The sequence below is a fragment of the Giraffa tippelskirchi genome, chromosome X (assembly GCF_054371585.1).
Source record: "Giraffa tippelskirchi isolate mGirTip1 chromosome X, T2T-mGirTip1v1.2.pri, whole genome shotgun sequence".
Lineage (NCBI taxonomy): Eukaryota > Metazoa > Chordata > Mammalia > Artiodactyla > Giraffidae > Giraffa > Giraffa tippelskirchi.
In genome coordinates this window covers 2,621,323-2,634,195 of record NC_137289.1, presented here as the reverse complement: position 1 = coordinate 2,634,195, position 12,873 = coordinate 2,621,323, and the positions used below count along the sequence as shown (strand labels likewise).

Here is a 12,873-nt window from a genome sequence, read left to right as displayed (position 1 = left end):
GCCCCAGGCATGTGGGCTATTCCTGGCCCAGGGACTGAACCCATGTGCCCTGGATTGGCAGGCAGAATCTTGACCACTGGACCACCTGGGAAGCCAAACAAGAACCCTTAAGTGGTAGTAAAATCCACCTGGACAGTTGATTGGCACTTTATATTACAAGGAGAAGGACCATCCCTTTCCAGACAGGGCACCCAGAATTGACCCAGAAGTGGCCCATATGGTGGATACAGCAAAGCCTGTGCCATCCGCAGTACTTTTTAAGAGCTGTATAATATTGTATGTTATAATTGTATATTATTGTATATTTAAGAGCTGTATAAAATTGGAGAAGAAAACGGCAACCCACTCCAGTCTTCGTGCCTGGAAAATCCCATGGACAGAGGAGCCTGCTGGGCTACAGTCCATGGGGTCGCAAAGAGTCGGACACGACTGAGTGACTGAGCGTGGACACACTGTTAGATTAAGAAATATTCGTTCCCAGTCTCGTTCCTTTAAACACTGGAAATTGATTATGAATTTGATGCAAAGTCTATACCGCTGTCGAGGACATGGATGGGTTTTGTAATTCAGTGTCCCTTTTCCTTCTCTTGGCACCGGTACGCTGTCACTCTGGAAAACTGCCCCTTTCCTTTTCTCTAGGCCATTGTGACTGTGATAGAGCTGACTTCACATTTGATTCCACGGGTGGGCATGTGGCTCAGGCCTGGCCATTGGAGGACCACATTCCTCCTGCTGTGGTGATATCATCCAACCAGTGACACTTTGATTCTCTAGGGGAGGCAGGCTGGCAAAGGACAGAGGGGGAGTTGGAGCAAGAAGGCAAATCTCCGGGACAAAATGCTGGGCCCAGCCATGCCTGAAGACAGAAACTACCTCTGTATCTGGTAGTTACCCAGACCCAGAAGCTCTCCCTTTGGCTTAAAAACTAAAGTGGCAATTTTGGTCGTTTTCGTTCCACTCATTTTTCACTTGCAATAGCAAGGCTGGACCCTTCGTGAATTGAAGGATCATACTTTTCTTTCTTACGTAACTAATGCGGTCTGAAGACTTGGCCCTTATTTATTACTTCAAGGTAGAAACAGGCCTCTTTTCTTGTTAAGCGATTAGCTGCTTGCTCATCAACTCATATCATGGTTGAAAAAGAGACAAGTCAAAGGAGGAGAGGGACACTGCAAGGGGCAGCTGGTGGAAGGGCATAAGGAGAAGGACCATCCCTTTCCAGACAGGGCACCCAGAATTGACCCAGAAGTGGGCCATATGGTGGATACAGCAAAGCCTGTGCCATCCGCAGTACTTGTAAGAGCTGTCTAATATCCCTCAGAATGTGTAATCCATAGTTATTTTCACCAGTCTCTTGTAACTAGGCCTTTAGGCTGTTTGCAGTTTTTCAGTATTACAAACAATGCTGAAATGGACATCCTGGTACATTTGCTTTTGTGTAACATATTATGTGGACAAGGAAATGGCAAACCACGCCAGTATTCTTGCCTGAGAAATCCCATGGGCAGAGGAGCCTGCTGGGCTACGGTCTGTGGAGTTGCAAGAGTCGGACATGACTGAGTGACCAGACCACTACCACCAGCTCACTATGTACAATAATTCTGAGCTAAAACGGAGGGTTGTTGGGTGAAAAAGTAATCTCTTTTTGAAATGTTTTACACATATTCCCAAATATGTTTTATACATATCCCCATGCCCTCCAAAACGGTTGCATCGATTTGACTCGAACCAGTTGGGTATGAAAGTGTCCACTTTTGTCCTGCCTACCCTGAATTTGTCAGCTTGTTGTTTAGTCGCTAAACTGTGCCCAACTCTTTTGCAACCCAATGAACTGTAGCCCACCAGGCTCCTCTGTCTGTGTCCGTGGGGTTTTCCAGGCAAGCATACTGGAGTGGGTTGCCATTTCCTTCTTCAGGGGATCTTCCCGAACCAAGGACTGAACTCACATCTACTGCTTGGCAGGCAGATTATTTTACCACTGAGCCACCTTGGAAGCCCATTTGTCCGCGTAGCATGGCATAACAGAATAATAATAAAATACCACAGACCAGGTGGTTTAAGGGCTTCCCTGGTAGCTCAGCTGGCAAAGAATCCACTGGCAATGCAGGAGACCCCAGTTACACTCCTGGGTTGGGAAGATCCCCTGGAGAAGGGATAGGCTAGCCACTCCAGTATTCTTGGGCTTCCCTAGTGGCTCAGAAGGTCAAGAATCCGCCTGCAATGCAGGAGACCGGGGTTCGATCCCTGGGTTGGAGAGATCCCCTGAAGGAGGGCATGGGAACCCCCCTCCAGTATTCTGGCCTGGACAATACCTGTGGACAGAGGAACCCGGCAGGCCACGGTCCACGGGGTCGCGCAGCGACGGACAGGATTGTGCAAGCAACCACAGCACATTAGGAACAATGTCTGCGAATACGTTTGCCAATGTAGATGAAAATAACAAATTCCTTGAATGACACAAATTCCCAAAACTAACTCAAGAAGGAAGTGGGAAACCTAAATATCCCTAAATCGATCAAAGATACGGAACAGAAAACTCCAGGCCCACGTGACTTAACTAGGGAACGCTATGAAATATTTAAAGGAGAAATATCACCAATCCTATACAAATTCTTTCAGAAAGCAGAGGAGGGGAAACACTTCTCAAATCATTTTCCGAGGCCAGTCTTACAAAACACCAAAGCCATATGATGATATTGCAAGAAAAGAGAACCGCAGGCTAATATCCTTCATTAAGCTAAGCACAAAATATGAAATGTTATCAAATTTAATCCGGCGACATATACAGCCTTATGACCAAACGAGATCTATCCCAAGAATGAAAGATTGGTTATGCATTAAAAAACCCATCAACCAGTGTTATCCATCATATTAAGTACAAAACAGGAGAAAAGCCATACGATCATTTCTCAAGATGCCGAAAAAGCATTTGACAGCGTTCAACCACCGCTATGATAAAAACTGTCGGAAAACTAGGACTACAAACAGACTTTCTTAATCCGATCAAGGTCATCTACAAAACTCCTACAGCTAACATGATAATGCAGGAAAATCGAATCCTTCCACTGGGGGTGGGGGAAGGCTGCTGGCCTGGGATTTGGCGGGCTGCCCAGAGGCCTATCCGGCCAGGGGGTGGAGATCAAGGGGCCCGGATTGAAGTATCTGCCTCCTCCTCGGGCAGTGGCCCGGATCCAGTCACCTCCTGTGGCACCAGCGGTTCCCTGGCATATGCACCCCACGCCCAGGCAGTGCTGCCCCAGCCCTGCCATCACCCCCGGCTGTACCTTGCTTGTTGACTATACCCCCTCCCAGACACAGAAGTAGACCAGCGCCCAGAAGGTCAGCAGACACAGGGTCACCTCCCGGTTGAGGGCCCCTGGCACCTCGAGCCCCAAGACTTGGTTCCTGGGGAGGGAAAGCCCATGAGAGTTGTGTCAGCAGAGGGCCAAGAGACTGGGGGTGTCTTGGGGAACACTGCCCTTCCTGCAGCCCTTTAATCCAGCCAGTACCACCGGTGCTTCTGGGATGCCAGGTGTAAGTCCCCAGCCTGGAGTCCCTGCAGTCTGTGTGCCCGGACCCCCAGGCGGCCCAGCCCCACGCCGTCCCCAGTGAGTCCCACAGAAGTCCCCGCTTCCCTCCCCAGGCGGGCAGGCACAGCCCCCTCTACACCCCTAGTCTCAGGACTCCAGAGCCGGGTCGCCCCACTCCCATGTGAAGGCACCTGTGCAAGCACACACACACGGAGACACCCATGTGCATTAATCTGACCCGTGCTCTTTCACACACACATGCACACTCACACGCCCGCGTGCATGCACCTGACCACATGCTCTCCTGCCCACATACATGCCCACGTGCAGACACCTGCAAAAACAGACACACGCACACGCCTATGCGTGTGAACCTGTGCACGTGCTCTCTCTCAGAAACACACCCATGCACACGCCCATGGGCATGCACCTGCCCATGCACTCACGCACACAGATACATTTGCACTGACGTGACCTACGTGTGGGACACCAGAGGGATAGACCGGCCCTGACCCAGGGGTGCCCGACTCCCTTCCGGAAGTCAATAACAAGGACCTGCGCTCAGCAGGATGGTCACCTGTGAGCGTGGCCAGGTTGGTAGCACTGCAGTCTTGGAGGTGCACAGGGACCAGGACTCACTGGGGTTTGCAGGCTTGGACGGGAAACAGGCACGTGCCCTGAGGAGTGGGGTGGGGTCTGTTTGAGCATGCGCACTGAGGAGCTGCGGACACAATAAAGGGTGGAGTGCTACCCAGCGGCTTCCTGGCTAAGCCGTTTACCAGGTTTCCAGGCCTGAGGCAGGGCTGACTTAGACGGCCCAGACCACGTGGGTGTGTCTGTGCAGGCTCATTGGGGTGACACATCGGGTGAACGCTTGAAGCTTCTGCAGGGAGCGCCTATTGCCGGAGAGCCTGCAGCCACTGTGGGAGCCAACTGTTGGTGGGAACCTATCGGGAGGCAGGACCAGGGTGTGTTTGTGCAGGCGCTCTGCCGATGCTGAGTTGCATGTCGCACTACGGGGATCAGTTCTATAGGGAGGGTTCAGTCTTTCCCAACGCGGAGTGAGGGGGAGAGGGGTTCAAGATGGAGTCCGAGGCACATGGTGGAGGAGCCACGAGGGCAGCCGATGAAGATGCAGGTGCCATGGCCTTTGTAGCGGGCACGGCACGTGTCAGCCGAGGTGTGCTGGGTGATGCTGGTGGCCGCGATGGCCCTGGTGACCCAGCTGGCCCTGGTGACACTGTCAGTCCTACAGTCCCTGGCGACCCCGGCGACCTGAGTGATCCCAGAGGCCCCAGCGCTGCAGGAGAGTCAGGTGGTGCAGTTGGTGACATTCTGCAGATCCTGGGGTTACCTCAGACACCACAGTTGGGAAGAGACACTGCACCCAGAGCCAGAGTTCTGAGTAACTGACCAGTTCAGTTGTATCCTATTCCAGGAGCCCCAGTGGGCCGGGCGGCCATGGGGTTCCGGGTGTGGGCTAGGGGTGGTTTGGGTGGTTGCAGGCGGCGGGGCCTAAAGTGTAGGAGGAGGATACTCTGGGGGGCTGAAGGGTATGGGTCAGGGGTGGTCTGGCTGCCAGGGCACGGTGGTGAGGAAAAGCAACCTGAAGGGATCCAGAGGGTCGGGGCAGTGATATCCAAAGTGTCCAGCGGCGACCTTGTGGGAGAAGGCGGGTCTCCGTGAGCAGGGAGCTTGACGTACAGGCAAAATGAGAAATGTGGATGGTGCCTTAACCACATCTCCACCAGCATTCTCACCGTACCTTTTGCATCGCTCGCTCAGGCAAAAATCGCCCGCAACTTCCTGTCTCAAAGTACTCCGCTGTGAGCGCCAGTTCAGAAGGAGCTCAATGTTAATGGCTGCTTGTTGGTTCTGTCAGTTCTAAAGGGGGCAGGGGCCCAGGCTGGGGAGGGGGTGGTGGGCAGTGGCCAGGGCCCGTCTTGGCCCGGGAGGAGCCATAATGGAGGGTTAAGCCTAAAGGAGAAATGTGGTGCTCTGGGCTTGTCAGTGTGCGGGGACAGAGGAAGGACATGCTCCACTTCCTCCTTCTTGTCGGGAGCTTGAATTTCATCTTCCCTCCTTATTTTAGCCAATTGAGTGCTGAAGACCATGCCCTGCTCCAGACGTCCATCACCCTCTGTCTGCAGATTTCCCTGGTGATGCGGACCATGCGGCACTATGCGCCCCCCCCCGCCCTTTCTACTAAGCCTCTGCACGAAAGTCAGGGTTAAATCTAGCGCATGTGCCCTAGCCTCAAGTGTCCTTCCCGAGGGCATTGATTTCTGCTTCATCTTGTGCCTGTGCTGCTGCTGGGGGGTTCGGGGTCCACCATACTTTGTTTGGTGATTGTTAACTGCAGAAAATGAAACTGAGCTACTGTGCCCTCTCTGACTAGTTTTAGCTTCTGCACTTCTTAATACTCTATTTGTCTTCTGGTTGGAGGGGAAGTTCTGAGATGCAGATATTCAAGGAGTACAACATAAGTGAAGACAATGTAAGAAGCCGGAGAATAAGACAGTAGTTTACTGCCATTCAGTATTAATTTTGGAGTATTTTCTCATTTTATGAAGTGAAGTGAAGTGAAAGTCGCTCAGTCATGTCTGACTCTTTGCGACCCCATGGACTATACAGTCCACGGAATTTTCCAGGCCTGAATACTGGAGTGGGTAGCCTTTCCCTTCTCCAGGGGATCTTCCCAACCCAGAGATCAAACCCAGGTCTCCCACACTGCAGGCAGATTCTTTAGCAGCTGAACCACAAGGGAGGCCTGTGCCATGGCAATACTGTCTGAAAACGGACGTGATGGACGAACACATGAAAGCACTTGAAAAAACGCTTGGACCATAGGAAGTGCTAGCTATCACTACGGTCAAAGAACACAGCTATGATGTGGACTGGGCAAAAAGGGGACCAGGGTGGGTGGTGTGGCTTGGCCCCTTGCCCTCGACTCCCACCTTAGTCCAGTGAGACCCTTCTGTGGCATACGTTGGAGAAACGAAAGTCGCATTGTGGAACTAGCTTTAGGCCATGAGACGGGAAAGTCGGCATTTGTGTCTCAGTGGCATCTCTGTGCACACTTGGCGGGCTCCATTCCACGCCATCTGAGCCGGCACTGGAGGGGCCCGTGTGCGCAGGCGCATCGGGGGCACCTGAAAGGAGCGTGGCGTTGTGACAGAGCCGAGTCCCTCCAGCCTCACAGGGTCTCCATAGCAGCCCGTGGGTGGCTGGGCTGTGTGCGCAGGCGCACTTTTGGCGTCCTTGCGCAGAAGGGGAGGGACTTCGTGAGCGGCCCAGTCTCTCCGCCCCTTATTTGGCGTCTGAGGGAGACGCACAGCAGCCATGCAGGCGTCGGGTGGTGGTGCCGGTGGCGCAGAGGGCCGAGATGACCAGCATAGCTCCAGAGCACCTCCTTGCCAGAGTGGTTCAGGCAGCGCTGAAGGTGAGGATCGTCCCCGGGCCCCAGAAGGCGGGGGTGGGCCTGGCAGAGGAAGAGCGGTGATGGAAGACGCTGGAGCTCGTCCCCGGGGTGAGCGGGCACCAGGTGGCCTAGGACCCGCTGGAGATGTAGCACCCTTGGCTGTAATGCCTAGACGTGGAGAGGCGGTGCTGTATCCTTTTCAGGGAGCCTTTCTGGGCGGGGTCAGTGGTGTGGTGGAGGGAAACATGCCGGCAGCCTGAGGAAGGGATAGAAGGGAGTACGGGGGCGATCCGGGGCAGCAGGACTGGGCAGCCTGGCAGCAAAGGAGGTTGTCAAGGCCTGAGGAGCCTGGAGGGTGGGGAAGATGGACAGAAGGGTTAGGGAGGCAGCTCAGGGTGGTCTCAGGTTGTGGTCAGGAGGATGGGCATCCTGGGGTAAAAGCAGGCCTCTGAGGTGCGAGGAAGCCCGAGATAATCAGCAAATTCTGTAATGGGTGGTGCCTTAACCGTGTCTCTCCCAGCACACTCAGAGTGCCTTTCCAGTCACCCCTGGAGGCAGACATGGCTCGCAGATCTCTGCTCCCAGATGCCCAGCGCCACCAAGGATTGGTTCTGAGGGAATTTGCAGTGAATGGCAGTGACCTGCTTGTGTCAGTTCCAGACGAGTTTGCCTTGGGAAGTGGGGGGTGGCAGGTGCTGTGGTCTGAGCTCCCTCTTAAGCGTGCTATGATGGAGACACTGAGGGGCTTGGTATAAGCAGGGGGGTTGGTACCCTGGACCTACAGGAGCAATCTTCCCTTTAACCTGATTTTCTTTTCCCTGCTTTTAGTACATGGACTGCTGAAGACCTGTGAAGACCTGGCTTTCATCCGACTTTCCATGAACCCATTCCTCGATCAGCTTTCCCTGGTGATTCGGAACATTCGGAGCCTTGGGCTCCCACCTCGCTGAGGAAAGGGGCTGAGGCCTAACCTTGTGTCCCCTGCTCGGCGGGGCATAGGGAATTCAAACTAAGAGGCATCGCCACTTTGTTATTTGAGTCTAAGTTTTTGCCTTTACTGGCCTTTGGTCTCTGTTGGTTCACTTGCTTTGTTGCCCTGCTGCTTGAGGAGTGGGGTGCTTCAGTGTTTGTTACAGCAGAAAATAAAGCTGAGTCACTTTTTGTGCCCCAGTTTCTTTTCAGCTAATGCGCTTCTGGATTTTAAAAACATTTTTTATCTTTGTTCTCGTGTTAGAGGGAAGGTACTGAAATTCAGATGTTTGAATTCCAATTACAAGGGAATTGAAAACAATTTCAGAAAATGAAAATCGAGCCCTATGTTCAGCACTAAATACTGTCAACGTTTAAGAATATTTTCTAGGTGTACTTGCACATTAAATACATAACAGCATGTGATGTAGAAGTTATCAAGTTTAGCTTTAATTTTTTTCCTGAATTTTTTTTCATTTAGTATACTAGCTTTTCCACTTTCTAAAATCTCTTCAGAAATGTGTTATTGAATAGATATAAGATGCATGATAATGTAATTATTGGGACTTCCCAGGCAGTCCGGTGGATAAGACTATGCACTTCCAGTGTAAGGGCTGCAGGTTCAGTCCCTGGCAGCAGAACTACGATCCCACATGTCGTGTGGCGTGGCCAAAAAAGTAAAATTGGGTCTTTAAATAAAAACAACAGCAACAATAATAATCTCATTATGGAACATGTAAGTTGTTTCCACGTTTTTCATTACTATGGTTAATGAATTAGTGGAATTTATAAATCTTTCCATTAACGGTTATTTCCTTAAAGTATTACTATATTCCAACAATTAGAAATGCTGACCTAACTGTTTACTTCTCTCTTGCTTTTTTTAAAAATTAATTTATCTTTTTAATTGGAGGCTAATTACTTTACAATATTACAGCGGTTACTGCCATACATTGACATGTCCAGGCTCCCCGCTGGTGTCCTCTTGGCCACAGAGCAGGGGACAGACATAGGCAGTAGACCAGGTCTTTGCACACCCTAAAACTGACTGGGAGCCAGAATCAACAGAAACTGGGAGGGTGGAAAGGTGGGACAGGGATGCCCCCCACACAGGAAAGGGTCAGCCACTGCTGGTGGCTCTTCCCTTCCAGTGGGGGTGAGGGAAGTCTGCTGGGGGGGCCGAGGACTCTCCGGCCAGGGGGTGGGGCTCAGGGACCGGATTGAAGTACAACCCCTGATGCAGTCACCTCCCGTGGCACCAGTGGTCCCTGGCAGATGAACCCCACGCCCAGGCAGTGCTGCCCCAGCCCCGTGGTCTCCCCCGGCTGTACCTTGCCTGTTGACTTGACCCCCTTCTAGACACAGAAGTGGACCAGCAGGCCAGTAGACACAGGGTCACATTCCAGTTGAGGTCCCCCGGTACCTCCGGCCCTCTGGATAGCCTCAAGACATTGTTCTTGGGGAAGGGAAAGCCATGAGAGTTGTGCCAGCAGGAGAGGGCAAGAGACTGGGGGTGTCCTAGGGGGTATTGCCCTTCCCTCGGCCCTTGAGTCCAGCCGGTCCCACCGGTGCTTCTGGGGGTCCTGATGTAAGTCCCCAGCCTGGAGTCCCTGCAGTCTGTGTGCCTGGAGCCCCAGGCGGCCCAGCCCCACGCCATCCCCAGTGAGTCTGACAGCAGTCCCCCCCCCCCCGCTTCCCTCCCCAGGTGGGCGGGCACAGTATGCTCCGCATCCCTCGTATCATGCCTCCAGGGCCGGGTCACCCCACTCCCATGTGAAGGCACCTTGAAAGCACGCACACAGAGACATATGCCCACGTGAATGCATCCCAACCGTGGCCTCTTTGAAGCACACACACACACACACACACACACCCATGTGCACGCCCCTGACCACACGCTCTCTCGTGACCACACATACATGCCCACGCACAAGCACCTCCACACACAGACACACTCACATGCTTATGTCATGAATCTGTGCATATGCTCTCTCTCTGAAACACACCCACGCACACACCTGATGGGCACGCACCTGTGTAAGGGCACTCTCTCGGGCACACACACAGATAAGCACATTCACACGCCTATGTGCATAAATCTGTGCACACGCTCTCTCTTACAAGCACACCCATACACACGCCCATGGGCATGCACCCGCTCATGCGATCATGCACACAGACACACATACAGACATGTGAGCTATGTGCGAGACACCAGAGAGACAGACGAGCGCTGACCCAGGGGTGCCCAACTCCCTTCTGGGAGTCAAGGAAAAGGACCTGCGCTCAGCAGGATGGTCACCTGTGAGCGACGCCAAGCTGTCAGCAGCACAGACTTGAAGGTGCACAGGGACCAGGGCTCACTTGGGGTTTGCAGGCTTGGCGTGGAAACAGTCACGCGCCTTGAGGAGGGCGGCAGCGTCTGTTTGAGCATCGCGCACTGAGGCGCTGCCCTCACACCGAAGGGTGGAGCGCCGCCTAGAGGCCTCACGGCTGAACCGTTTACCAGGTTTCCCGGCCGGAGGCAGGGCTGACTTAAGAGAGCCCAGACCTCGTGGGTATGGGTCTGCGCATGCGCGTTGGGGCTACGTGGTGCGTGAATGCGCGAAGCTTCAGCAGGGCACCCGTTGTCGGTGGGAACCAATCGTGAGGCAGGACCAGGGTGGGTTTGCGCGGGCGCTCTGCTGAGTTGCAGGTCTCACTCCGGGACTGGTATTTGTAGGGACTGTTCAGTCTTTCCCGCCGCGGAGGTGGGGGAGAGGGTTCAAGATGGAGTCCGAGGCACACGGTGGAGGAGCCACAAGGGCAGCCGATGAAGACGCAGTCGCCGTGGCCTCTGCAGCGGGCACGGCAGGTGGTGGCCAAGGCGTGCAGGGTGGTGCTGGTGGCCACGATTGCCCTGGCGACCCAGCTGTCCCTGGTGACGCCGTCAGTCGAGGAGTCCCTGGCGGCTCTGGTGACCAGGCTAATCCCAGAGGCCCCAGCGCTGCAGGAGAGTCGGGTGGTGCAGCCGGTGCCATGCCACAGATCGCGGGGGCACCGCAGGCGCCAGGGCCGGGTGGAGACGCTGCACCCGGAGCCAGAGTTCCGATTAACCGAGCCCTCCAGTGGTATCCTATGCTGGGAGCCCCGGTGGGCTGGGCGGCCGCAGGGGTCGGGGTGTGCGCTAGGGGTAGTTTGGGGGGTTGCAGGTGGCGGGGCCTAAAGCGTGGGAGGAGGGTACTCTGCGGGGCTGGAGGGTATGGGTCAGGGGTGGTCTGGCTGCCAGGGGATGGTGGTGACGGAAAGAAACCTGAAGGGATCCAGAGGGTCGGGCAGTGATAGCCAGGGTATCTGGCGGCGGCCTTGTGGGAGAAGGCGAGTCTCCACGAGCAGGGAGCCTGACGTGCAAGCCACGTGAGTCATGTGGATGGTGCCTTAACCATATCTCCACCAGCAGCCTCAATGTGCTTTTCGCATCGCACGCACAGGCGGACATCGCCCGCCACCTCCTGACTCCACGTACTCAACTGCCAGGGCCGATTCGGAGGGAGCTCAATGTTAACGGCTGCATGTTGGTTCTGTAAGTTCTAAAGGGGGCCGGGGCTGGGGAGGGAGTGGAGGACGGTGGCCAGTCTCGGCCCAGGAGGAGCCATAATGGAGGGTTAAGCCTAGAGGAGAAGTGTGGTGCTCCGGGCTCTGTCGGTGTGCGGGGACAGAGGGAGGACATGCTTCTCTTCCTCCTCCTTGGCAGGAGCTTGAATTTCATTTTCCCTCCCTTTTAGCCGATTGACTGCTGAAGACCCTGGCCTGCTCCGCAGGTCCATCGACTTCTGTGTGGGGCAGCTTTCCGTGGTGATGCAGTCCTTGCAGCACTTTGTGCCCCCTCCTCCTGCTAAGCCTCAGCAGAGAAGAGGGGCTTAAACCTAGCCTATGTGCCCTAGCCTCAAGTGTCCTTCCCCAGGGCATTGCTTTCTGAATTACTTTGATGGGGCTTCATCTTGTGCCTGTGCTGCTGCTTGGGGGCTCAGGGTCCACATCGTTTGTTTGGTGATTGTTAACTGCAGAAAGTAAAACTGAGCTACTGTGCTGCCTCTGACTTTATTTTTAGAGGGTTCGCTTCCTAATACTGCATTTGTCTTTTAGTTGGAGGAGAGGTTCTGAGATCCAGGTATTCAAGGAGTACAACATAATGGAAGACAATGTAAGAAGTGGGAGAATAAGAAAGTTGTGTACTGCCATTCGGTATTGATTTTGGAATATTTTGTCAGTTTTACAGTTACATTTATATATAAAACACCAGAATGTTGTTGTTGTTGTTGAGTCTTTTGTGTCCAGGTGAGTCTTTGCGATCCCATGGACTGTAGCACACCAGGCTCTGTGTCCCCGCTGTCTCCTGGAATTGGCTCAAATTCATGTCCTTTGAGTCGGTGGTGCTATCTAACCATCTCACCTTCTGTGCTCCCCTTCTCTTTTTGCCTTAAATCTTTCCCAGCATCACAGTCTTTTCCAGTGAGTCAGCTTTTGGCTTCTGCTGACCGAAGTGTTGTCGCTCCGGCTTCAGCACCCGTCCTTCCAATGAATATTCAGGACTGATTTCCTTTAGGATTGATTAGTTTGATCTCCTTGCAGTTCAAGGCACTCTCAAGAGTAACCTTGTATCGTGAAACCTTGCTAAAGTCACGGATTACTTGTAATAGCTCTTTTGTAGATCCCATGGAACTCCCTCTTAGACAAGCGTTTTGTAGGCACATGCATGCACATTTATTTCTTCCTTTCCAATTAATGGATTTTAACTGATTTCTGTTAAAATGAGATCTGCCATCACTTTGGCCACCTGATATGAAGATCCAACTCACTGGCAAAGACTCTGATGCTGGGAAATATTGAAGGCAGGAGGAGAAGGGAATGACAGAAGATGAGATGGTTGGATGGCATCACGACACCAGACGTGAGTTTGAGCAAGTTCTGGGA

The 12,873-nt window shown here is 53.4% G+C and overlaps 1 protein-coding gene and 1 long non-coding RNA gene across 4 annotated transcripts; both read left to right on the top strand.

Moving 5' to 3' along the window:
• Positions 1–5,622: 5,622 nt before the first annotated feature.
• On the top strand, positions 5,623–8,111 carry LOC145536589 (uncharacterized). 2 transcript variants are annotated; one of them, XR_014075914.1, is made up of 3 exons: positions 5,623–7,141; positions 7,472–7,600; positions 7,780–8,111. It is a non-coding gene; the product is annotated as an uncharacterized LOC145536589 (long non-coding RNA). The 2 variants fall into 2 exon arrangements; XR_014075915.1 differs by lacking the exon at positions 7,472–7,600 and having other exon boundaries at positions 6,773–6,972.
• Positions 8,112–10,501: 2,390 nt separating this feature from the next.
• On the top strand, positions 10,502–12,208 carry LOC145536588 (uncharacterized). Of its 2 annotated transcripts, none has more exons than XM_081566092.1 (3): positions 10,502–11,030; positions 11,391–11,482; positions 11,685–12,208. In XM_081566092.1, exons 1-2 carry the CDS (start codon positions 10,733–10,735, stop codon positions 11,462–11,464), a joined length of 372 nt encoding a protein of 123 aa, XP_081422218.1. In that variant the 5' UTR covers positions 10,502–10,732; the 3' UTR covers positions 11,465–11,482; positions 11,685–12,208. The 2 variants fall into 2 exon arrangements, with proteins under 2 accessions (XP_081422218.1, XP_081422217.1); XM_081566091.1 differs by having other exon boundaries at positions 11,357–11,482.
• Positions 12,209–12,873: the final 665 nt, after the last annotated feature.

What these genes read in the sequence shown, in the direction of transcription:
- LOC145536588 (XM_081566091.1), top strand. Translation starts at nt 10,690, where the DNA reads ATGGAGTCCGAGGCACACGGTGGAGGAGCCACAAGGGCAGCCGATGAA. An exon ending in ATTAACCGAGCCCTCCAGTG is followed by an intron (nt 11,031 to 11,356) that starts GTATCCTATGCT and finishes TATCTCCACCAG; the next exon opens with CAGCCTCAATGTGCTTTTCG. An exon ending in AACGGCTGCATGTTGGTTCT is followed by an intron (nt 11,483 to 11,684) that starts GTAAGTTCTAAA and finishes CCTCCCTTTTAG; the next exon opens with CCGATTGACTGCTGAAGACC.